The sequence below is a fragment of the Linepithema humile genome, chromosome 5, assembly GCF_040581485.1.
Source record: "Linepithema humile isolate Giens D197 chromosome 5, Lhum_UNIL_v1.0, whole genome shotgun sequence".
Classification (NCBI taxonomy): Eukaryota; Metazoa; Arthropoda; class Insecta; order Hymenoptera; family Formicidae; genus Linepithema; species Linepithema humile.
In genome coordinates, this window is record NC_090132.1 from 3182216 (window position 1) to 3209281 (window position 27066).

Sequence of the window (27066 nt, forward strand, 5' to 3'; positions counted from 1 at the left end):
ATAGAGTATGCGACGTTTTGTGAAAAAAAAAATCGCCAGCTCAAGTGTCGCGCGTGCATTTGAAGAATATATTTTAAAGATAACGTATCTGCAGTGCCATCGTAAACTAATACGCTGCAAGATAATCGGTGAAAGTTGGAATCTTATCTCCAGTCAAAAATCAATCAAAAGTTGCTAATATCTTCTTGGCTTATGCAAAAATAGGCAAATTTATTTACGCTAGGCTTATGATGGCTAATGGTTACTTCTGACATCATTTATTATGTTTTTTTTATTGCGGAAGTCACTTATCGTTAAGTGGAATAAAATTGTTCTGGCAGTGTTAATTTTATATCACAGTAAAAAAGTTTCAGTGTCGGTGAACATAATCAACAGAGAAACTATGTAAAATAAAATTAATACTCGCAAGTCATTAAGTTTTTTTAGAACTTCAAACAGTTCTCTTTTTTTACTTCGCCGTAAAAAAGGCACGGTGATATAATAATTTTATACCAACTTAGAATATAACAAGTGACGAGAAATAAATTTAAAAATGGAACTACATAAAATAAAAGTGATTCAAAGCTAGAAAATTACAAACTAAATATCAACATTTGAAAGCACTGTTTTAATCGATTAATTCGAATTAATATTATATTAGCTTAATATATTAGTTTCTTTTAAATAGTTTAGTAGTTTACAAATACATAAATATTATTACTTATTCAAAATTAATATAAAATTCTTATATCCTCACATTCTCACTATTAATTTATATTTAAAGGAAATGAGAGACTTCAAAGGTTTAAAAAGTACGATAAGTAATCAGTCCAAACATCAAACGAGTCTTATTGGAGCGCATAAAGAACTATATTTATCGCGTGTACGTACGTTTAAAAAAAAAAAAGCGGAGAAAAATTGGATACGTTCACCGAAGCAACGTGTTTCTTCTGCATGGCGGATACATTAATCTGCAGTAATTATCTGTGGCGACAGTACTCGTTAATTTTATTGGTCAGCAAAATGAACAGTCATGACACATCTTTGCCATGCATTCGCGACATAGTGTCCTTGTCCCACTCACATAAAGCTTAAGGACATCTTCCAATCGCGGAGGATGTGGAATATGGCGTGAAAAAGATTACTTATCGTTATTTAGAATTATAATGAGCGCATTCGGAAAATGAGAATCTCTTCTCACCGACGATTACGAGAAGAGAAACGCGTGGCTCTCTTGCAGAAACTTTACGCATCAGTAGCTAACAATTATGTAACGCTTAACGCGATACGCCAGTAAATTATATCTTGTCCATGCACGTTCGTAATTATCTGCTCTCTCACTGCTAAGGTAAATTTACAGTGTGCGTAATTACATTTCTAATAATCAGGCAACGCTGAGTTACAGAAAATTAACTTCGAAACCGGTTCGCGTCTTTCGAAGTCTATCGAAAAGTAGTTCGCAAAACGAATAAAGCCACGCAAACAGCTGCTTTGCGCAGCGGCAACATTTATAATCATTTATAATCACTGTTTGCATCAAAACTTTTATCTCCCGGCATGATAAATGATCCAGATGAGTGTACACTAATGTCCTGGAAATAGTATAATAATGATGAAACACAGCTCTCGCAAGATTTCAATATTTATGTTCCTTGGAAAATTAATTAGCGCAACACATTTTCATACTTATGTAAGTATCCTTCTAATCAAAACTCACAGCTGTTTATCTTTTCGTTTCGAGATATTGATATATGAGCGCCTAAAAGAGACCGAGGTTCCGCCCGTATGCATCCTGTGTGTGTGTGTGTGACTATAAATTATGAAATTCAGATAAACCTACACTTTGCGCGGACGTCGTGAATTATCGCGCGAATGATAAGTCACAAAGTCAGTGCGCGCGCGCGCAGGCATATCATTGCACGGATACAGTAGTGCAATTCGTGATAATGTTAAATGAAATTCGTGACGCCGGGTGTCTTGATACCGTAAATGACGTATTACAGGTGAGACGCGAAAGGTTAGGTGATACCGTTAAATTGCCGGACTTCATTCGCTGCCGCCTACGATTATGCTATTTAGTTATAACTCGACGCGGGAAGTGTAAATTGTGGCGCGATAAACCGCAATGTTAGTTGCACGGCGACTCGCGCCGCCTGCGTGACCGTAAATCGCGGCGCATGTAACTGTAGTTTACTGTGTCTTGTAACCGCTATGTAACGCCTCACCGCCAGGCCGTACTCCGACGATGTGTGCATCTGCCAAATATTTAGCGAATGCAAACGCGCTGCACTTCCATGGCAAGATTTATTGTATTATTACACGCAACTCTCCCGCATTGTCGTGCGCTGCATCTCTTACATTTACAATGTTTGCCGCGGCTTAGCGAAGAAATATTTGGCGAATAAGCCAAGTCGTCTGGGATGCGGTGAAGTAATGCGACTTCAGAATCACATAATATATATATATTTACTTTATTTATTATGCCTGTTACTGCCGGAAGGAGAATTGTAACTGATAATAGATCTTTCAGAAATTGCAATAAAAAAAAGAAAAATTTTACAAAAAGGAAAAAAATTTTTTCGAAAAAAAGAAGAGACGCTTTAGCGTTCTGTGATAATAATAAATTTCGATTATTCGAGACATTAACATTTTCAATTGAAAAATGCCGATCTCTCGTGCCCCGTCTAGACCGGAGGATGATCCTACTTGTGGCTTATCCGAGTGGATAATTTGAAAATTATACTAGAGTTGGCTTTCAATCGTATCAAGCTAATTTATTATTTTCATATATAATTATTATGAAATAATTTTTTAAATTGGATACAAAAATTATTTGATAATTATATATGATAGCTTGATACGATTGAAAGTCAACTCTAGTATAATTTTCAAATTTTAATTGGATAAAAAAAATAATTTGATACGGTCTAGACAAGGCATCAGCCGTATCTTGCAGACTTACCAAGACTGAGATTATGTATGACGAAGCCCGGTGAAGCCGCGCGAATCTGCCAGATAGACGAGTACGTGCACCGTACAGTATCAATTATAAAATTTAGATAAAGCTCGTGGAACCGTCAATTATCGTGGCGACGATGGGCGAGCTGTTACGAAGTCGTTGCTCGTATCCACCCGCCCCGTTACAAATATAGCAGTACTAGGCGATGCGTGTACGCGGCATAGAGGCGCGGAGAGGGGGGAGACCGTATAGCCAGCGTCGAGTCCGCGAGACGTGAGGCTAACGCACTCTAATCTAGTCTCTATAGATAGAGGCCCCTCAATGCCATTCACTGCACGTACGTATGCAGCGCTCGCGCCCGCGTGCAATGCACCGCCGTGAACCGCAGACCTTCGGCGACGCGAGAGAGCCTGGCTTGCGTATGCAATTACTTGCGGCTCGTGAGACGACGGCGGCGGCGGCTGCGAGCTACCGAGAGAACTTTAATCGAGTGAAAACGTCGCGGCAGGTCCCCTTTGAGTTGCCCTTAACAAGTATTGTAAATCACACCGGAGTATCGCGGTTGCATAGCGCCAGGTGTCGTTGGCCGATTGATTCCCATATCGATCGCGATATCCCTAATGCAGTGAGAATATTTCCTCTTTTTTTTTTATTTCTAATTGTAAGAAGCGACAAACATGAATGTTTTCGTGAAAATTGATACACCGCAAAAATTACTGTCTATAAAATATTTGTAAATAAGAAAATAGATTTATTTCCTAAAATTCTTAAATTGTTTGTTTATTGATATGAAGTGTCTTGTAATAAGAATCTTGTATGGTGCGAAAGATTGATGTATCAGAAGAAATAATAAGATGTTCAGATCTGAAATTATCGCGCGCTAATAATTAGTTTTAACGCGTAGCGGGGCGTCTCGTTAAGAACGAGATGCTGTGTGCGCCTTTCATATTATTACTTGGATTACCTGTTATTTAGCTGATGCGTAAAACGTTGATGAGAGCCGTATATAGATTAATATTATAAATTAATTAGCGGATGATCGTCCGAGACGTCATACTTCGTAAACTGCCGCGGATAAACAATAACCGTTAATTAGAAAATTTCAGGGTATTCATCAGTGTGCATTGATCCCATCGCGCAGACGTCATAAATTGCACAATTACGATCGGCCAACCTCCTAACCCGGCCTTAAATAATTCTAATTCCCCAAGAAGAAGCGCCATACAGTTCACTTCCCGGCCGAACTAGAATGGGTCTCGTCCGTGCCATCGTGCTCTCGTTCGATTCCCCGGAGTCTTTTTCATTATTTCCCATCGAAGGGCAGCGGCCCGGTGCTTCGCTGAGAATCCAATCGCGGGAGATTGTTCCAGTAATGCGAGCCTTAACGACCGTGCTCTAACGAGCCGTGGCAAACGGAGACACCGACAACGACACCAAATTGCCGATCGATACCGCCAGTTGATATGCAAAATACCCATAAGGCCAAGGTCGAGTGTCATCGGTTATCGCTTTTGTGATATCGCACATTCACGCTTGGCGCAATTTTGACTTCGTGTTCGAATCGAATAATAATCGAATTGCGAGATCCAAAAATGTTCAGGGAATTATCTATGCTCTAAATTCAGAAATATATTTAGCACGAAAATATATGCTGCAGAATATATTGTAGAAATTATTTTTTGTATGTTATATTTAAACAATAATATATCTTAAATAAAAAAAAGATATGAAAAACATTGAAATATAGGATAAATTTAAAATTTATTTTTCCACGCGTAATATTATTAAGCTACAACCGATATAAATAATTTTAAATTTATCTCACATTTCGATTTTTTCTTATTTTTTTTGTACGCGACGTACACAGCACCTGCAAATATCCATCACATCGCATGGGACTGAAGTTATCTTCGCAGAAAGATTTTCCTACACTGTTAAGAGAAGTCATTTTCGAAAACGAGTTTGCGCTATTCACACAAGTTGTCCAGGGAGAGTCTTCCACCAAGTAAACATCGTCCGCGCCAAATCATGCGGGAGGCGCGCGTCCGTACTTCATAACTCGCGCGCGAGGCGAGAAGAGACAAGAAGAACGCGGCAGCAAGGTGGGAAAGAACATGAGCGCAGATGTCGTCTGCGGATTATCATTAAAATACATCTTGCTCGTGTCGGCAAGACCCCGCGCCTCTCTCCTCTGCGGCTTATTTATCCGCGCTTATGCTGTCCGACGTTGCGACGGATAAGTAGGAATTAAATATTCATTCGTTGGGATACGCCCCGTCGTCGAAAGAGAGCAAGGAGGAAAAAGGAGGAAACGACGAAAGAGGAGAGCAGACGTTGAAGGAAGAAAAAAAATAGAGAGAAAAGGTGAGATGAAAGGAAAACAAGCAACGGCGGTGGAAAGAAAGAGGAGCCGATTTGTCACTCAATCGGATTAAACAAAAAGTACTCTGTCTCTGTGTACCATCATAAAGACTAGAACTAGAAAAACTCGTCTCTTCCGCTTTTTATATGCTTTGTACTCCCCCGTGAAAGTTCATGACGCTACGCGTTGACGTCGTGCATTATTCACGGCCGATCTGCGACGACCACAACCGCCGCGATAAGTTGAAAGTCCCATCCATAAAAGTGTCTCAAAGTTTGAATAAGGAACACGCCGTGTCAAAGAACAGAAATAAAAATTGGAAATCTGCCGATCGCGCCGTCAAATTCGCCCTCAAAAATATCAAAAACTGATATCTTCTCGCGTAAAACAAGATTACGGAATTGCCTTCTGATGCTAACAAAATGAATCATTCGCGTCAATTCTGAAACTCGCAAACTGCGATAACAGTAATAACTGTGATAATAATAATAATAACTGTAATAACTGTAATAACAATAATAACTGTAATAACTGTAATAACTGTTTTGCTATTTCGAACTGTTAAGTTCATTCTATCCATTATGAAGACGGGATAAAATGGAACTATGATAATCGTCGAAATTGCTACGTAAATTATAAAATATATAGTAGACGAGAATGTTGAATTAATGTACGAAACAAGCTCGAGCGAGCATAAACAATCTCGTATATCATTCGTTGATGCGAACGCAAATACATTACGCCTCCGACGACAATTTCTTCGTCACGTCGTATAGCTATTTCTTCCTCCTCCCACTGCGAGCGAGGAAAACGACGACGGACGTCGTGGGCGATAAAAAATATCAAGCCGCTTGTACGAGCATACGCCGCAGATTCTCGCGGGCTGACGATTCGGCGGAATTGGAAGAAATAATGTCTCTTGGAGAAAGGCGGGGAAAAGCAGCGCGGCAGTCCCAGCCCGCGTTTTCTTTACGTATGACTCTAACAGCCGGCGGTGCTCGCGCGTTATTACGCGCGTAAAAGCCAATGTCGTACGTTTCGGCGCAAAACGGTCCGCTAGCTAGCCTCTCCTCTCGCCCGGCTCAACGTCCACTCTTCCATCCTCCTTCTGTAGCTCGCTAAACCTACGAGGACATAGTGAAACCCGGCCCCTCCCTCTTCGTAATCTACCTTCCACGGATGAAAAAGCGCAAGGACCCCCACTTTGCAATTGCACGAGGATGTGCAATTTGTATGCTGCAAGACGCCAGACTTCACGCTTACCTTCGCTCGCGTTTCTCGCAGCCAAGACGTAGAAAAGCAGAACTAAGGGCGGTGCAAAGTTCGCACTTATTCTCAATTTTTGCGCGACGTCTCGTAGACTGCTATCGCGCGCGCGCGAGCGAGAGAGAGAGAGAGTGAGTCTCAGTTATTTCTGAATCCACATCCTGCGAGTCGCGTTATATCGTCGCGACTTCGCTCGTACACGATCATGACGAATGTCGCGAAGCGGACAAGGCTGTAGCAAAGAGAAATGACGTGCGCGTAGTTTGCGCTTTGATTTTCACGAAATCTCATTTCTAACATCAATACTTCGAAAAATGGAACTCAATGTTTGATATAAGCAAAGAGAGAATAACGTTACATGTTGCGATGCGGAATATTTTTTATTTAATTGTTAAATAAATTTTGTATAAAATTTCCATTTATCGGTAAGTTAAAAAAATATTGAGATATATTCTGTTTCTATTTATTTAAAAATTGCACCGTTCCTTATCCGCGTGTAATTTATCCCAGATTTATATCACTCCGAGCGCTTTTATTACCGACGCCAAGATAAACTCACCTAAACTTTAAAATGCAAAAGCAGACACGCATTCGTTTTCTTTGAGGAAATTAAGGAGGGTTGACTACAAAGGACATATGTCTTTCCTTGTTCAGCATTACAGTCGGCTTCGTGCCGAAGAGTGAAAGACGCCGCGCATAAATATCTCTGACGGAACACGGGGCGAGTTTCCCCGAGTGAACCATCGGTCGGGATTACCATAATGGCCGCATCCTTCCCCTTTAGCTTAAGCATAATAGATCCTGCGCGTTCTCCATGATCCGCAAACGAGTCACGATCGTTGAAGCTCGGTAACCAGAACGATCTGGGAATCTGTAATTTCGATAGGATGTACACGGCAATACACGATTTTTACTTCGTCAGACCAAATGACGCGTTTCTTCCGCGACAAACAAGAATCTCTGTCGGAAAAATTGTCAAACATTAATTTCGGTATTATCTCACGCATAATTCTCTGCCATTTTTGTTTCATTTATTACACGCGGTTTTAAATAAAATTCCTCGCAAATTTTACCTAGAAAGCTCTAAGCTTGTATTACTTTTTTACCTTTAATCTGATATTTATTTTATTTATTAATTTTTATACAATCGGTGGATGTATTTTGTCGATAAAAATGATGATATCAATTTCGATTTATGATATTGTGATATTGTTTAATGCAGATTTTAGTGTCGGCACATTGACCGACTTTATATTCTTGTAATCCTACTCGGGATGCATTTTTTTAGCGACCTGACACCATCCCGGCACTAAGAAATGCTATTTAGAGCAAAACGCGGGATGAGAAAGACTTGTCGGTCGCCTTTGCTCCCGCGGGAGAATCTCTGAGAATCCTTGAGAATATTTTTACGGTTTGTCGGTCTAAAGATAGAAGAACCAACGCGGCGTATCGCCGCAGCTTTCGCGGCGTTGCGGTCGTCGGGGCGCGCAATGATAAAAACGTCGGCCGCAAAGAAAAAACGAGAAAGAATGAAAAAAGATCGCGGTCGCGATTGCATCGAAAAAAAGTACCTGCGATCGATTTCTCGAGGCATTTAATGAGTCCTTCTTGGGATTCGTGCCGCGATCGAGTGACCGAAACGGCAGAAAAAAGGAAGTTGCAAAGCAAATATCTCTGATCGACCATTACTTAAAAACAATATGAAGTAATATTCTGTAAAAAGATAAGACTTTGACTTATTTACACGTTATGCTCTCAAGTTATATACTCAAACATAATATATTTGAGTTTTTATTTAACATACAATGTGCAAAAGACAAATAAATATTGCAAAATTAGTATTAATAAATGTTGTACAAGATCTATAGAAAATTTCTCTGAGCACACAAGATTACACTAATTTAATATGCAATATATCGTATCGCCAGACAATATTACGTCGCGCTTGACGTCTGCACGTCTTACGTTGCATCCACTAGCCATTCGACGAACACACGCGAAGAGTCAGAGGAAGAGAGGACACCTGAGGCACGCGACGCGCACAGAATCCCGAATATCCGTGCGGCGGAGTCGTGCGCGTGAAAGTAAAAATATACAAGCTCACACGCGATCGAACGACGACGGGGCGCGGCACGAGCGTCGCGCGTAAACGCGACCGTAAACCCTGGAAACGTTAAATTTAGGTGTTAACTTTATTGCGCGCGCTACGTCGCGTAGATACAAACCGGGAAAGGGCTTGGCGAATGCACTAAAGAAGCTTGAATTACGACTCGTATTACCGTCGGATATGAGCACGGAATTGACGGTGCTTCCGCAAGCACAAGCCGCCGTGCTTACTCGGCATCCGGGGATAAGCGAGCATAAATGCACGATTTGTTGCAAATGCGTTGATTCACAAACAAATCAAACTCACTCAACTTATCAGACACTGGTGTAATCGAAATGCTTCATGTCGCAAATTAAAAGAGAAAAATAAGATCCGAAAAAATTTGTAGAGTGAAAAATTAACATTTGTAACAAAATAGCTGCAGAATGTGTGTTTAGCGTTGAAATGTTATTCGAGAACAGTAAAGTCGTAAAGGCTCGAGTCCGAATTTGTAGCTATTTCGCAACGTAAATTCATCTTCCATAAAGTACGAAACGCGATGCCAGCCGGTGCCTCCGACAGTTGCGAAACCCGCGTATTTACGACGTAACGAAAGACCGTGTCGCCAATGATGTCACATCGGATGAAAACGGGATGGCGACGGCGAAGACGGGGAAACGCTTCGCGCCGTAATAGCCGAACGAGAGAAAAAGCCATTGTTCTCGCAATAATTGGCCCCCGGTGAGTTATGATGCGGGAAGGTCGTAAACTTTGCGGCGGTCGTCCTTAACGATTGTCTGCTTTTATGTATCGCCCGCTCGAAATGTCGCCCCGCTGGTCTCGCCGAATCTCTTGCGCTATCGTAAATTACGATTACGAGGCACGAAGATACGACGAAATGCAATGTCGCAATATATCGAAGTTTCAAGAGTTGTGAAATCTCCCGCTCGCTTGCAATTCCATATAGAGTGTCAACGCATGTGCCGTTAAATTATTTAGTAGATACTTGTACGAATTGACTGCAACGGTACTTTTCAGCTACATCAAAAATTATTTTTAACAAAAATTTAATCCACAGCTGTGGCTTATGTTTTCAATTTGTTTAACAAAGAATGGAATTTTGCTCCATAAGCAGTTAAATAAAAAAAAACAAAATGTAGTTTGCCGAAATTTTTTAACATTAAATATTAAACGATCTTATATTTTGTGCGAAAAATATGAATTATATAATGCAGGCTTTATAAAAGAACATCGTTTATGTCGAATAAACTTACGATGCCACGTCGCCCCGCGTCTCTTTCGCACAAAGTTCACGGGTGAGCGGGCAAAATCGTCGGTAATATCAAGTCGCCTCGTAATAATTCTACAGGGATCGAGACGGCAGAGCTGCGGACTTTCCGAAAGTTTCGCAATTCACGTGGCGCGTCGAGTGTCCTTGCACGAGGACTCTCAAAGTCTCCGGATATGAAGTCGTCAGAGTGGAGAATGCAGGTAAAGATCAGACACCACATTAAGCTAAGAGGCAAGAACCGGAATATAAACTGCTTTACGATTTATCCGTGGCAGGGGGATGGCGCGGGGTGCCGTGTCGCTGCTGCTGGAAATCGCGCGATAAAGCCAGGAATTTAATAGGCGCGAAGATGCATTTTCACTCGGTTTTCATATTCCCGCAATAATGACGGTGCGATATGCTTGAACGACAATCTTGTGAGTTGCACGACAGACGCGCGCCACTAATCCGGAAATTCCTAAGCCACGCGAAAAGACGAAGGAAACGAATCGTGATAAACTTTTGTTTATGATTAAAAATGGAATTAATACGAGAGATTGAAACAGATACAACTGACATTGAAAAATGGCAGAATCAAAGAATTTGGAGCACATCAGTCGGAGATTTATGCGATACGTCATTCGTACAAAAATTATTCTCCGTGTATGCAGCGTATATATGTGAATATCATGCTAACTCATTGGAAGTTACAATAACCTCATTTAGACTCAATAAACACAATCATGCTAAATCGAGCGACTTTTTTAAACTCACAGATACATAAATCACTTTCTCACAATGTTCAATCAAACGTGCCGGACGCTCGTGGCATGATATTCAAGGATTAATTATCCCTTATGAAGCGATCGCTATTGAGGAACAATAATGCCGATAAACTACCGCTCTGCTTTCTCTTACGCTCCCCGTATCTCTCGCATATCTTCTCCGGAGCGACCGCTTTTTGTCGACACGGACGTGAGCATCGGGATCATTTGGAAGACGGGAGAACGATCGACAATTATTAACACGGCGCGGTACGCCCCGAGGTGGACAGATACTGGACGCGGCTTTTCCGCAAGTCGGTCGGAGCGTTCCATTACCGGCGAGACCGGATCATAAATCAGGCAAAAGGTCCATGTACCGTGCGCGCGCGTAAACCGGTACTCATCGCGGACTCCCTGCCAAGCTCTCTCGCTAGGTAGTTCAATTAAACGGATAAGCGTGCGCGTGCTATCGTGAAATCCGCGCGACTAGTCGCGACGGCGGCGGCGGCGGTGAAAAACAAAATCGACCAGAGAATTCCCGTCTCGTCGGATCGCCATTTCCGGCCGCGTCTCCCGGCTGTTCGGCAAATACCAGACGGCACACGCGGATATTTCGTCCTTCCACGACGCTTCGGCACGCTCCGATATTCGATATTCAATATCCCGAACGCGTACATGCGTCCGCGATTTCCCCTCATTCTGCAGCCGTCACACCCCCTCCGTAAAATAGATTTTCTCATTTTGAAACGACCACAATGAAGACCGCATGGATATTCGATAATTATGTTAATGCGCGATATCGGGAATATGTTATTTTGCAACGATAACGCAGCGATATTCGATACGTAATGCAACATGGGACACGGAAATGTTACGATATGAAAATTATATTTACGTCGTGATGCTCTTTAAACGTACGGTTTCGCATTACTCTTTTGCAGCGTTCGCGCGGAAAGGGTATATTAAATCGTAAGTCGAAACAGCGGAACGGGAGCTTTGTTAGCTTTGGAAACTGAACAAGTCAACATTGGATACTTTTCGACCGGATCGCAAAATCCTTACATTCGCGACGAGAAAACTTGACTGTTTTAATTAAACCGTAATAAGCGCGTTAACCGATCGGCTATTTTCTCAAAATTTTATTACGCTAAAATTCTCATTATAAAACTCACGTAAAGATGGAAAAAATATCATGTTTTGTAACAAAATAAAAATATGCGTAATGCGACAAAAACGACATATATTTATATTCAAAAGATAATAATTTGTCGATAAAATGCGCGAATGTATTATATGAATTCTGTAGACTTTTGGCAAATTAATTATTTTCTGAATAATAAGGGTTCTCTTATGCAGTCAACATTCTTGCTCGTCATCTTCAATAAGATGCAAACGATGTACGTGACGAACGATACCGGAAGAACCAGCGACGAAGAAAATCAAGATGATCGGTGATGCACCATTTTCGAGACGAGACAAGAAACAAGATAAGAAGGAAGCGAGGCGCGAGAATCGAGCGACACAGAAGGCAAAGCAGGCGCGCAAACTGGTCCCTCCTGCGCTCATATTCCTGTTTTTCTCGTCCCGCCTCTTCGTGAGGATCCAGGAGCAAACCAGATTGCAAGCCTACTTTGTTGATCGACACGACGACCGGCGAGATCTGGTCGCCTCGTTCGCGATCGAAAAAATCGTGCGGGAAGAGGACTGAGATCGTCGAACCGGCACGAGCGGCATTTACGCAGAACGAGGAAGTGGAATAAATGTTTCTGTCGCCAATTAGGCGAGCGGCGGTGGCGTCGCGCTTTATCGAACATTCGCCAATGGAAAAAGATTTTTTAGATCGTCGTGCGGGAATGGCGTTTTATCTCTCGCGCGAGAGATGCAAACGGAACGCACGAGCGCGACGAATAATAATCGATATTCGTGTAAAACGGGATTCACGCTGCTGTTCACATCGTCACTCCCGTGGTATAAATATTAAATAACGAAATTTCATTTGTTACTGAAATTCAAGCGAATCTTTTTCGGAGTTTAATTTGAAGTTTGATCATCAGAACGTTTAAACAATTAACTGATGTGATCATGATTTTTCATTCATAACATTGCGATCGAATATTAAGCTGCAGATTACCTTCTTTTAACAGGAAATTTTACATAAACACACTATAAATGATTAATCATCTTATATAAAATATTTACAGAAAAATAAATGTATTTAAACGTATTAATGTATACCAACAAATTGCAAAAGTGGCATCGGCGCAACCGGTCGCGCCGCACGATCGGCGACTAATTTGTTGCAACTTGCTCGTGGCGGATCCACGGCTTCGATCGGCGAGACGAAGAGTAGTCGGCCGAGCGCTCACACGGCGAGAGAGCGATCCTAGATTTATCCGTACACAGAACCGCCGTCGTAAATCGCGCGCGGTCTTCAGCATGCATCGGGAGTCGGGAATACACCAGACTCGCGATCGCGTGACGAAGAAGCTTGTAATAAATATCATCGTTGGCTCGCCGCCGCCGTAACTAATGCTTGTCCAAGATTGTCCTCTTCGTAACCGCACAAATACGTTAATAGCGGGGAAAAAAAGCACCGAAATTTTATACACCCGCGCGAACGCTGCGCTTACTAGTCTCGTTTGGCCCGTTAATTTTATTGGCGCAATCGCGTAATGTGAAACGATTGAGGCAACGTTATGCGCGGTTATTTCACTCTCGATCTCGTACCGACACATTTTCAAAAATTGCGAACAATCTTTTACAATATTGCTCGCCACAATTGAACGTTCGGCAAGCATCAAATTTGTCTCGTAGAATATCCTCTCTTTAGAATTTACAATCGTGCCCGGTTTGTTCTCCCTCGCTCGTCTAAGAGCTTCACGATATAATTTCGGATTAATTTCGTACCCACATAAGTTCTCCATCCCTTAACCCCATAACTATCAGCTCTAAAGCTCTACACTCTCATCTCGCAACTCACAGCCATCAACTTTCCACTCTACATTCGCAATCTCCACTTCACGTCATTACACGCGACTAGTAAGTGCAGGTAACGATAACAAACATAAATCAGTCAGAAAACTGGCACGTCTCGCCGCGGAACGCTGACATCATCTCTTGTTAGTCACTGCTAACTCCCATTGCACATCGTTTGCGGGGCCGAAGACATCACGCACAGTCAGACTGTAAGAATTACGAGATGCCTTCCCCTTCCGTCTTGAAAGCAGCGCGTGGACAATTTTACGAGCTTCTGCGTGTAATTATGCAGCTGATCAACTAGCGCGACCATAAAATGACTTAGCACGAGCGATGGTTATTGGTCCGGCAAATTAGCAGTGCGACATTTATTAACCATCGATCTTTTAGCGCGTCGCACAAATTTCTACGCGCCTTTCTACGCATCGTGAACGGTTTCCAAAGCGTAAACTTGTCAATGTTATCTCTCCAATGTGAATTTACAGTCTGTCATTTCTAATACTTTTTAATTCGACACGCGCGTCTTATGCAAAGGCACGCACGGTAAATAAGAAGACTGGTAAGATCTTTCGTGAAAAGTAGGACAGTCGATTCAATATCCGATAACAAGATGCGAATATCAAAGTGGGTAGATAAAAAACGAGTGAAAAATATTCTCGATTATTCTCGAATACATCGTTCTTTCCTAAACAAAAAAAAAAAAAAATTTTTTTTTTTTAATTTTATTTCGTCAAGCCTAAACTAAAATAAAAACATGTCACAAAAACTCGTCCATCGCCCCGATAGCGGACGTGTTAATCCGACGTGGCGCGAATGTTGTTCGCGTAACAATAATCAAGTACACTCCATAGAGAAACGGAAGGTCGAGGAAGAGGGAACCCGCGGCGCCGCGAGGAAAAGAGAGCCCTGCCGCGTCGCGAAAGAGCGCGCGAGAGGAAGAGGAGCGAAGAGATCTGACCGCGGTTCGGAGTGGCACTCCCTGTCTGTCGACCCACGCCGACTATCTCGCGGGCTGCCACGCGATATTATTATGTGCACATGCCCATGTATCACGGACTACCTGACAGATCGGGCTCGTGTCCGTGCGCGAGAGAGCGCCGCGGCCGGCTAGGTGTGGTTGATACTCGCAGCCGTATGCGGCCGGCGTGTGTACGATAAAATAAACGAGCTTGTCTCTCCTTCTTTCTCCATCTCCCGCCCTCCCTCTTTCTCTCTCCATTTCGAACTCCCTCCCGTGGATCGCACCGATCTATCATTCCCTCTCTTTTCTCTCTCCCTTACGCTTCTCAACCATTCTGCACCGCAACGACGCCTGCACAGGAGCAGCTTTTAAGGTCACAGACCTCAGTGGCTGCCTTCCCCCCCCCCCCACCCTTCGCTCGCTCTTTCTCCCCAAAATAAGGGCGAGATCTCGTAGACCGGAGAAAATTTCTTAGCGAGTCCTTTCTTCTTCGCAATTGCACTTCAAAGACCAATTCGCGATGCTTTTTGTATTTCTCGAATTGTACTCGCGGCTGTACCGAATCCGGTTTGGTACATTTTAATTTCCTGAGAGAAAGCTAAAACTGAAGTTTTGTGTTTCTAAAGTTGCTCAAGTACTCCTCGAAAATATTTTTCTGAAAACTTTTATTAATCTGTGTTCATAAAAAAAAAAAAAAAGAATAAATTCTAAATATAAAGCACTCATAACATAAGCACTGGAAAATTCAACTCGCCTAGTTTTCCAACACGTTAGCATACGTAACTCTAAAAATACATTGATATATTTTTAGATTTACGCGTACAACTCGATTAGCGAAGTCGTAAGTTCTCGTTTGGCGCGGCGATACCGATAGCGTCGGTGTGAACTCGATATCTGGTTTTCGCCAATATGCGGAAAAATTGGAAATGCAAATGCACGTCGACGTGCACGCGGAGGTCAACGACCGGTTGACGAGGTCTGTAGACTGATTAGTCACGAAGTTCGCCCACGTAACTAGAAATAAGATACGCGACAGTGTGTCGGGGAAAACGCGACGAAATGTGAAACAACGGAAATTCGAAGTGACTGCGGTTTCGCCCGTTTCCCGCACGAGTTTCATTATGCACCCGGTCGCGTTCCACCCCACCGATTGTTACCGGCAGTGTTGTATGTAGAATGTCATCCGCCTTTTCCATTAGTGACAGATCCCTCGCAACTTTCAAATTAACTTACTTCCGAGCCAAATTTTTCGCGATATCGTTATAATACTTGTAATTTTTTAATTCGCATGTGTGTGTGTGAAACAAGAAGCATATTTAATTAGACTGCCTGAAGAAATATATTTTATGCCGTTTTGCGCAGTTTTATATCGCATTAACAGATTTGTACATCAAAGGAGCAGAGGAACTTGCTTCAAGTTTTATATTTACCGCTTTGATATTCTATACACTGCGATTTTATCTCCGCTAGCATTTTATAAATCTCAAATGTTATCGATATCGGGAACGTGCCGGCCAAAGCGAATCGAAAGCGGATTACGCGAACGCAAACGCACGTAAGTGTATAAGCGGCGGAGAAGGCACGCAGCGATACGAAACGCCGCCGGACCATCCATCCCTTCCTCCCCCCCTCCCCCCCGCCCAGTCGCCAAGCAGCCCCCTCAGAATGAAATCTAACAAAGGAAACGAGCTACCGGCGTATATCCTCACATATTGCCCGGCTAAGCGGATAAGGATATGGAACGCAGTATCCTCAAACGGCCCTCCGACGGCACAAAGGGAGCCTGATTGCCCGTGGATGATTTACCGCGACGCGCGCTGAGGCCCGCGACACTCCGCGATATCCGCAGTGGAACCGTGCTAATAAAAGCAAGAGGGATATATAACTCCGGAACGCGCGCGGGAGAGCGCCAAGTATTGCGGGAAGAGAGTAAAAGGTGGCGCGGTCTCATGACGGCGCGTGTCGCGACAACAGCTGGATGACGCGCCCAGTTTCGCGAATAAAGCGCGCGTCTGATGTGCCTCGCAACATTTATTCGCGGGGGGAAAACGATATCCTCGAATTTATATGCCGATCTGTGGAACGTTTGTGTCTCTGGCACCTCCTTATTTACTTACTGTGCTGGGATGAGATTTAGACATCCGGCTATTTGCAAAGGAAGGCGTCTCCGAGACTTACCTGAAAAAGATGAAAAGATATTGTTAGGACCAAGATATTACGTAAAATATTAAATATAACAAATTACTTAATTATTTTACATCGGTATTTTTTTTCAATATACAATATCACGATAAATGATAATTTTATTATGTTTTTATAACCGCGAAGACTTTATAAAATATTATGCCGATTAATTTTTCTCTCATGTACAGCTAAATGCAGAATTAAGCACGGAAGAGTTACGCTAAAAGCTTTTGCCGTTGCTTTTTCGCCGGCAAGAACGAGGAAATACATTCGCCACTGCCTCTCGCTACAGGTTTCTTTGTTCTTAACATCTCCCCGTTCGCACGCTCTCTTCGGTTCGCCAAACTCAGGATAATTACATAATAGAAGGGAAATAGCGGAGTAAATGCAGGTAAGACATTTGGCCGGCCGGGCGTAAGAGCGGAATATCTTTTGCGTTTTTGGCCCCCCTTTTCTCTTTATCGTGGAAGGTATTCTGAAGGGGCTAAAGCACGTAATGAAAATAATCCCTTCTAATTCGACGCTATCTCTGACCGCATGGCTCGTCGTCTCCTATCTAAAAATAACCCCCGTCGCACGGCGAACCCCCTCTCATTACAATCCCGTAATAACGGTTTGTGCCATCTACGCCATTCGCTTCTCCGTGTATTTACCGACGCACGTGGGCCTTATTGTCGGACAGACACGTAAGTAGAAATCGTGTCCTCAATTATTGGTAGAAAATTCCACTAGCCGTCTTGACACATGTTAGCACGTGTCAGACACGCGCAACATGTTGAAGAAAAAAAAACACACACAAAACGTGCTTATAAGTGCTTTGATTAGTAAAATAAATAAAGGGACAATAGTTAATGTACTCTTGAAGGCGGTTTGAGGAATAATAATTGTGTCGGGCGACCCTATTCTGATGCGATCGGGGTGGTACGTCGTAGTAGAAGGATTTCAACGATGCCTCCCTGTCGTTATGATCTCGTAATAACCATTCTCCACCCTCGTAAGCGTACGTGTACGGGTGCCCCACAGATCGCATACCAAGATACAATTCTATCTATTAGACGTCGCCCGACGTACGCACGTCAAGGAATGAGACGGAAAGAACGAGAAGAAGAAGCGAGCATACGCCCGCCGTTCCTCGTGCCATTTATCACGAATCTCGTTCCATAATCTGGACCACTGAAACAATGGCCATGATGCATGCCTCTTTCGTCCCATTCCCTCAGATACCATCTCCGCACGAGCGCGACCTCCCACGAAGCGCTTCGATTCACAGGTTCGAAATATCCGAGCGGACAAAATTTGTCATTTATCACGAAAATTAATTAATTTATCTATTAGGCATTAGACAAGAATAAAAAGCGCGGAATATAATTGTAAATATTTATATCCTATCGCAAATAAATAATATTAAAAAAATTTATTTTAACTATTTTATTTATAAATTTTTTTAATAAATAGTCTGTAACACATAAGACGCAAATTTTCTTAAATAAACGGTTCCTGTGATATTCTTATCATTTATTTTCTTCTCAAAGTTTCACGTGAGCAAGACTTGCTTTCGGCGCAAAAAATTTTTTAAGCAGCGTAGATTAAAAGTACCAATTTACTTCTTTCGTAAAATATACGCAATCTATTTAGTGCGAAAGATCCAAGAAATAATTCTACAGTTCATACATTCACGTGTCCATGCTAATCGCGTTGAGACTGAGCATAGGGCGCTCGTTACGACGAGTTTATCCAGGGAACAGATACGCACCGATAAGCAAAGCAGAAAAGCGAGAAAGGAGCGCGCGGTAGCTTAGCTCTCCTCCCGCTAACAGTACCTGGCTATCTAATTTTCTCGCACCGATCGTTAAGCTAGCATCACCTACCCCCTAGTTAAAGGAACAACGTTCGCCCCTCGTCCCACGGGAGATCAGTACTCGCTCTATCAGCAGTCCGCGCTTTTCGTCCGTCGACAGTCAGCCACGACGATAGAGCGTAATTCCGGGCTCTTATCAGTCAGCACCTCCGACCTCGAGGGAGGCTTTGTCGTCGGAGCCGGCAAGAAGGATAATCCTCTTCCTTTGCTCTCTGACTACCGTCGCGACGGCGACGAAGGAGAGCGCGTGGAGCATTACGCGCTCCACGGCTGCTCGTCACAAGGTGTTAGTTATCTGGCCGAGAAGGAGAGGCTCGCAAGACACCGAGAGATGACGGCGGAATGTGTTGGCTGAAGAGGTGTCAAGGTAGGTGGAACCTCCTGAAAATGTGGAGGCTCGAGTGATGGAGGGTTACCGACGGGCAACGCGGAGGAAGGGCGGGCGGGGAGGGGGAGCGGCGCGAATCGTGTAATCCCGGTGGCTACCGGTAATTGGCGACATTTGCATATCTCCTGCTTTAACCGTGCAGCGTCGCCGAGGTGAGCGGCGAACTTCTTCATCTACTCGCCCGAGACTCCTTTTGTGTAAAGAATAAAAGACTCCCGCGATAAAAGAAGTCTATTCTTTCCGCGTAAGCGCGAAAACATACTGAATTGCTCCCAGAAGTTTGCAAAAATTACTTCATCCTTTGAGACGAATATTAAAAAGTAAAACGGTTTCACAGCGCGAAACAATACGCAGGAACCTTCAAATTAATTAAAATATAAAAATTGCTGTAAGAAAAAGTAATTACACTGCGTGGTTATCTTGAGGCATTAAAAATAAATGGACAATATTAGCAAGTCCAAAGTGTTTCCCATTCGATTTGCGTTCTTCGAATATTTCTTGCTCAAGCTTTTTTCTTCGACTTCAAATATCATGCCAAATATTACCCTTGCGCATATTTTGTTTTGTGAAACAGTCCGCAAATATCAAATTAACACATTCCATACGATTAAGTGAGTAATGCTGCACGTGCAATCGCTCGTAAACGGTGAGGGGTTCGGGCGAATACGAGCGCGGGAACAAAGATGGGAGCCCCGAAGGAAGACGCGCGAGGGGAAAAGAGACGTCGTGTAATCCCGCCGCTACCAGTAATTAGCGACATTTGCATATCTCTCTCGCTGACTGTCCTGCGCCGCAGCGACGAAGGAAGCGATTTACATGCGAATGGCCCCACTTTGAGCGCCGCAAAAATGACTGCGTTCTCGTAAATAAGAACTGTTTACGGATGCCGGAGAGCCTCCGTAGCCGTGGGAGAAAGTACGGAGTGCTGAGAGGTCGAAGCGAGGAGGAGGGCCGCAAGGAAGCTTCGCGGAGAGATTATGAAGTGCGAGGAAAACCTTCGCCGGTGATCCCCGTGGCATTGAGAGACCGGATGAACCGTGAGAATTAATTAATTTAATTTAATTTTCTACGTAAATATAGATCGCCAGCTTTGAGGAAGTCTCGTTGAAATCTCTTTAGGCTGATTGCACCGTCAGTGATTACCAATTACCATAATTAACTCGATTTTTTTCTCTCTTATACCACGCTTCATCGGTTTTGCATTTTATACCAAAAATGTGATTAAGAGAGGAATAAAAAAGGGAACAATATTTAAATGCGAAGATCGAAGGAGATTCATTCCTTATCCCGATAATTACGCTCGATAAAAGCGTTGTGAATGTCAGTCGCCTGTTTTCGGGTCTTGCAGCTCGAACAAAGTTTCGCCGGAAAGTTCCACGAAAAAGCTTTAACGACTAAGGCAAATGTTGGTCGTCCTTGCCTCAGTATTTCGCTTTGCATAATTGCGACATAATTTGCGCGCTTTATCGTTCGTTCGTGTCCTTAATGTCTCGGAAAGTTTCGAAGCTCGGTCCTGAGATCGCAGTAAGGCGGCGACAATACCTCGTTAGAGCCTAATGTCACCGTAAAAGAACTAGGATTAAGAGTTGTAAACCACCTTGCAAATTGTCGACTGTCCTTGAAGTGCAAAATCGAATGTTAATGTCATGGCAGAAAAATTCGCGACAGAAAAATCCGGTGACAAAGTTAAAACCATATATAAGGACAAAAAAAGCGTTAATCGAAATGGTTATATAATTTACACACTGTCATTATCAATATATATCAATTACAATCAAAAGATAGCAGATTGCCGGCAAAAATAAGTTTTAAAAGTAAAACAATGCATTCTGAAACCAATAAATTAATTAATCATTTTTAGTACAGCAAACTTTGATTTAAAAAAGGTAAAAAATTTCGTGTTATTGCAGTTACTATTGTTAGCCAATATAAAAAAAAAATAAATTTTATATACAAAGGATACTGTCATAAAAACGAAAAAAAAAAAAAAAATTAAAATCGTTATTTAAAAATCGACAAATTATCTTATAAAAACTTTTATATCTGCTGGAGATAACATAAAAAATTGAATTGTCTAATCTTTTATAAAAATATGGAAAAACAGCTGTCACAAAAAAAAGAAGAAAAAAACCATAAAACGCATTACATTTCACACGGACAATCCAAATAAAAAATGCAAAAGTCGGGAAGACCGATCTCGTGACGAGAGAAATCCCGTATCGGTACGTGAAAGAACACGTCCTGGCGAAAATTGGAAATACGTTTCGGCAAAAGGATAAGGCAGGGGATTCGCGAGGATTGGCGGTCCACCATCGATAGGTGTAAGCGAGTCGGAGCGATACAAACTCCTACGTTCGGCGGCACGCTTTATTGCTAATAGAATGTTGCCTGGTTAATTCCCAGCAGAGAAGCTGACTCGAATGAACAGAGAGTTCGTAAAGTTTCAGGAAGGAGGTAGCTCTCCGTAGAGAAGGGAGTGCAGAGGAGCGGGGAAGAAAAGGAGAACGAGGGTCGGATTGCGACGGGGGTAACCCCTGAAATTTTACTGCGAAACGCCCGTCCCGATGAATTTGCATGGAAATTCACCGTCGAGGCGAGACGTACACCTCGTGAGAATTAACTCAGTTACGTCTAATGAGCGCCGAAGATGGCGAGGAACTTCGTGGAAGGTGACGGCGAAAAGGTTGGCCCGCGCGATCGATCCCGCCGAAGTTCGCGGTGCACATTGCTACTTGCGATTGAGTTTCGCATAAATACATTAAGTAGTTGAATGATAGATGCCTTAATCCTCTCGCATATCTTATTCCTAATGTACATATCTGTTCTCACGGTTGTACCACCGTTCGGTAATCAAGAAAATTCATTCACAATTATTCGCAACACGCATTTTATTCCTCGCTGTGTAAAAACGGCAATAAGAAAAATAAATAGCAATCGATACAATTACGCTTGCAGCATCAGCAGCAATAGTTATCAAAGCCATAAATGGCTGCTGTGTTCAAATTAAAATGAAACCAAAACTTTCAAACGCTTCGAATTATTTTTTCGTTCAGAAACGGAAGTAATTTACGGTTCATTCACTAGTCGACGTGCGTTTTTTATCAAACTGGATAAAAATCGTGTATGATGAAGTGGAAAACGCCTGGAGTTGTTTATCGCGTAGCAAGCAACGAAATTTACGAAAGTGCAAATCGTTGAAGTGAGAAGCGCGCTTATGGAAAAATGTGAGAAGCGGTGAACAGTAACAGCCGCGAAAACAAAGAAAAGCACTCGCGTCAGAACTTGAGCGCGGCGCGGAACTCGTTTAAATTATGAAATTACTAAGTCCGTGTATAAGCCTGTCCGTAAGCTTCTTACGGGAGTTAACTAACCTCATAAAATTAGTGGGTAGGTGTAAACTTGTGCTCCTCCTCGCCAGCCGACCCCAGACTTCCCCCCGCCTGGCCCCTTCGCCGCGATCCACTCCTTAATGCCGCCCTCCGCGCCCGCCATCTCGGTTTCCGTCACCTCGTAAAACCCGGTCGAGACAATGCGAGAACGTAGCGAGCAGCGCGATGAAATCTTTCGTTCCTTCCTCCTGTTCCTCCTCCTTCTCCACCCCCTCCCCCTGCGTGCAAACCCTCAAAAACCAGAACCCTTCCTGAGGCATCCCCGTGGCGTCCTTCGTAACTCCCCCGTCGCGGTTTACCTTCCTGCTAAAATGTCGCGAACACGCGGGAGCATTATCTCGACATTTCGTGAAACGGCTGGCTAGCTAGAGCACTTCCACGTTTCTCGCATGGAAAGAGACACATTGAAAACAAAAATCTCTAAAGCTTGAGATATGTTTTCCGGTTGACCGCAATTATAATTGTGTTTCTGACAGACACTTTTTTTTCTTAAAGCGCAACACTTACGAATTGCGTTTTAAAATTTTCCATGCGTTCGCGAACTTTCAATTTGCTCGCGCTCAACTACAAGCTGCATCACGTTCCCTCGAAACAATAACGAGGCACTTGCCTTTAACGAAGAAAGTTTCGGCGCGGCGCACAGTTACCAGCTATTCATACCGTCTCACCCAAGCTAGATGGGCATGCCTGTTATATGTATGCAGGCACTTCTAAATACCGGTCTGCCCCGCATAAATTAAGTAAACTGCGTGTTTAAATGCAAAGCGGGGCCCGCGAATAAAATGGACGGGAGAGGGCGAAAGAAGAGACAAAAGAAGGAGAAAGCGAGGAAAGGGGTGAGAAGTCGTATCTCGGCGTCTCTGCTTCATCCAGCGTCTGTTTGTTCTAAATATGCATGGAGCACAACCAAAAAGCCTTATATATACCGTACGTGCCCCTTCGTCTTTCGCGGGAAATTGAGTCACGTAGCGCGGAGACGGAAGTAACGACAAGATGGTTCTTCCCTACAACCGAACGAATAGGAACGAATAGGAACGAATAGCGAAGACGAATCCGCGCCAGACGAATATTTCTTTTTATTGGCAAAGTAGCACTCGCGCCGTCGAGATTTCTCGCATATCGAGATATCAGCGGGCTTCATCAAATAGTACATTACACTTGTGTATTTGGATAATTGATTAGAAAGTCTAGACGGCAGAACAGAATTTTTCGCAAAAAAATCTTTGATTAATGCAAACAGCAATCGATGGAAAACCAATAACAACGGTTGAAAGTTGTGGAATTGACAATTTTCACTTTATACATCAGAGAGATCTGAAGGATCGTATATTTAATTCTCGCCTCTTTCAACTTATTATGATGGGGTAGAGACGTGTGCTTATGATGGCGAGGGATAATAAAATTAATTGGCAGGTTGTCGCCAGAGACGGCGGAATCTCTTCACAACGTAGAACCCATTTGCATTTTAAATTTCGCATGAGAAAATTCGACGCTTGAAGAATAATCTGATATTTTCAGATGTTTATCGATTGTTGCAGAAATTGTACATAATTAAATAATATTCAATAATTACACTTTCGTAAATATTTAAAAGTAAAAATAAATTATAATTGCGCCACAGAAATATTACGCATTCAACAGTACGTAATAAAATTTATCATAACAAAGAAAAACATAATCATCATAAAATAAAATAAACATAAAATATTATACAAAATTGATAAATCGAATTAACTGATGTGCTACTTTTCGATAACTGTATTAAAATATTAATAAATAAAATAAAAATTGTATTTCTCTGTTAAAAGATTGATAAATAAAAGAAAAATTTTATTTAAGTCTGTAGTGATATTAATAGTGCACATAGATAGTACAAATTACGAATCTCAGACACACAGTAAGCAACGATTAAAAATGTAATTGGACACTCAATAAATCAGGGCGTGTAAATAAGAAAGTGGATCGACATAAAGCCGCGGGGGAGGTGGACAGACGTCACCTGATGGCTTCACAAAAACGACCTGCCAAATCGAGAACCCGACCGGTACCACACCCAGCTATTGTTAACGAGGGACACAATGTCACGCTGTATAATGCACAATGCACTCTCGCCGGCGCATTAATGCGCAATGATGCGCGCGCTCGTAGCCATATCGCGGAACCTTTTTGTTTTATCGTCCCTTAGTCATCGTACTAAAAAAAGCAGTAAGAATAAAAATTGTATATTATCAGCTCTAATATTCGTTTTGAACTCAATTAACACCGCGCGCGCTTCACATTTAAACCTTTCGAAAAATTCATAATTATTTATAAAAATTATTTTACTTTATCAATACTTTTATTTAATCAAATAAAACGTTTAAATTTGCATTTTTGTGCACAAATTTTAAAAGATAGCAGATGCTGTCTACAATCTTGTTTAAATATATTAGAAAGTATAGATTGGACACATTAATGGCACTTATTGTTAATCAGTCGAATAATCTACGATATTAAACTCGCGCATTCTGATTATCGATACATTTCGATCGCGTATCAATTCTGGATACCGACGGCTTTATCGCAATCCACCAATCATCGTTCTATCTTCTTTTATTTTTCACCGGAAACAATGTTACCGGACAGCATTTAATTTCCTGACCGCTGTACACACACGGCCAGTGCCAATCTCCTCCGGTAATTTCAACCGTGCGACAGTTTCGCGCTGGTTCGGCAGAGAGTCGAACATGCGAGAGCTGAGCCGGCGCCCGAATGTGACATTATCTCGCGACGCCGACGCCGGTCGTCGTCCCCTCGTCGAGGCTCTCGACGGGTAACGTGCAGCTAGAGCGGCAAAGCGCGTGTACGCCCGATAGTAACATTGTCGGAGAACTTCCTGAAGGCGATAACGCGCGCGACACGTCGTCTCGATTTCGCGGCAGTTCGCACCAGCCAAGACCCTGTATCATCTTGCATTTGCGCTAAATACGGCTGATATATTCGCTGGTACATTTACTCTTGAAAAATTGAAATAAAGATTTGATTTAAAAAATTAATCTAAAGTTGAAAAATTATTAAATATGCTATAAATGAGTGCTATTGAAGTGCTTCTAATAAATTATTATTTTAGGTACAACTGATAACTTACATTGTTTAATCTTGAAATGTAGAGTACATTTCAGAATAAGAAAATGTTTGTTCTCCATAAATTATTTATAACTTACAATGTTGGAAATGCACTAAATGATTCTTTTATTTTCAAGCACACTTTATGCGCGAATAAAATATCGGAATATTTGACATGATTGAGAAAAAATGGAGGAAGACTGTCGATGGTAAGAAAAACTCGCGCCGAACTCGATTTGCCGTCGAGAATCCTTAATCACGACGAGACGCTCAAAGCGAAGAAGGAATGAAGGGAGGCGCGCCCGGCGGCACAAAAATGGGAACGGACTCGTATTTCCTGTCGTGTTTATACTGGCGAGGAACGACAGAAAACCGCGCCACGGGCGTGTTTCGTGCAACGGAACAATGCGGTCTGAAATGCAGACACCGTGACGCCGAAAATGCATTGCGTTTCGTATGCCTCCATCTTGTCCGATTAATCACGGATCTGGAAGGCACGAAGCTTCCGGTACCTCTTTCTTCGAAAAGACAAAGAGATTCAAGATAACAGAGCGGACAACGGGCACGTCCATACGATATATTTATCCAAGTTGAACGATACGTTCATACATTTCATTCTCTCGTACGGGTGGGCTCGTGAAATTTTAAAGGAGAAATAATAAAAATTTTTTAAACAGAGCGCAAAGAGCGCAAATTGAAACTCTGCCTCCTTTTGACTTACTGTTCTTGCTGCATGGTATTTAGCACGGTTATTTTTATGGTTGTAGGAAAGAATTAACGAGGAAAAAAATGCTCCCGTCATGCCGCGTTTAATATTTTATAAAGCCCATCGCCGGGCGGAGTAAAAACGGAAGACACGCGAGAGCGTGCGAGCGCACTAGAAAAATGGACAATGAAGAAAGAGCGGGAGAAAGAATACAGACACGTAAAAAGTGGCGATTGTTAATTAAATCCGGTAAGCCGCAGGGGAACCTGGTTCCGACCACTCGCCATCATCCGTTCTATTTTCGTATTTGTCTTGCAGCTCTCGTCTCGAAATGTTTATTTTACTGTCGGTGCAGGGCATACATATAAGATGAATAAATCTCATTAAAAAAGCTTTTCTTCGCTGCGTGCACATCACTTGTAATTTTACTTGAATTATAATTAAACAAAAAAAAAAAAAAAATCTTTTACTAAAACTTTTTCATAAAAATATTCAAAAGAAGCTATTTCTTTTTATCACTTTTCATGTAATAAAAAAAATTGTGTATAATATATGAACAATATTTTTTCTAAAATCTCTGACTTTATTTATTTCACCTTATCATGTAGAAATTTGAAAGCAATTACGTTTGAGATAACATTTCTAGATAAGCTTTAGATTGAATATTGATGAAACAAGAAGATGAAACACGCATCAATAATATCAAAAATCGCATTAAGTACACTCACTTTTACATTCGATTAATCGACTGCTCGCGATAACGAAGTCATTCTAAAGAGCCGCTTCAAGGAGCGGGCAGTCTCGATAAAAGTT

General features: G+C 42.3%; 1 protein-coding gene and 1 long non-coding RNA gene across 3 annotated transcripts in view; one reads left to right on the top strand and one right to left on the bottom strand.

Moving 5' to 3' along the window:
- LOC137000135 (uncharacterized) overlaps positions 1 to 27066 on the top strand; it is a 240351-nt gene that overhangs the window by 183081 nt on the left and 30204 nt on the right. The gene's annotated exons all lie outside the window — the stretch shown is intronic.
- The window catches only part of heca (headcase), a 157281-nt gene that overhangs the window by 37061 nt on the left and 93154 nt on the right, over positions 1 to 27066 (bottom strand). The window contains exon 2 of one of the 2 annotated variants that reach the window (XM_067355963.1): positions 16741 to 16801. The exons of the other annotated variant lie outside the window; for it this stretch is intronic. Coding sequence (XP_067212064.1) covers positions 16741 to 16764 — 24 coding nt within the window. The 5' untranslated portion in view covers positions 16765 to 16801. The remainder of the gene's footprint in view (positions 1 to 16740; positions 16802 to 27066) is intronic. 2 annotated transcript variants of the gene reach the window in all.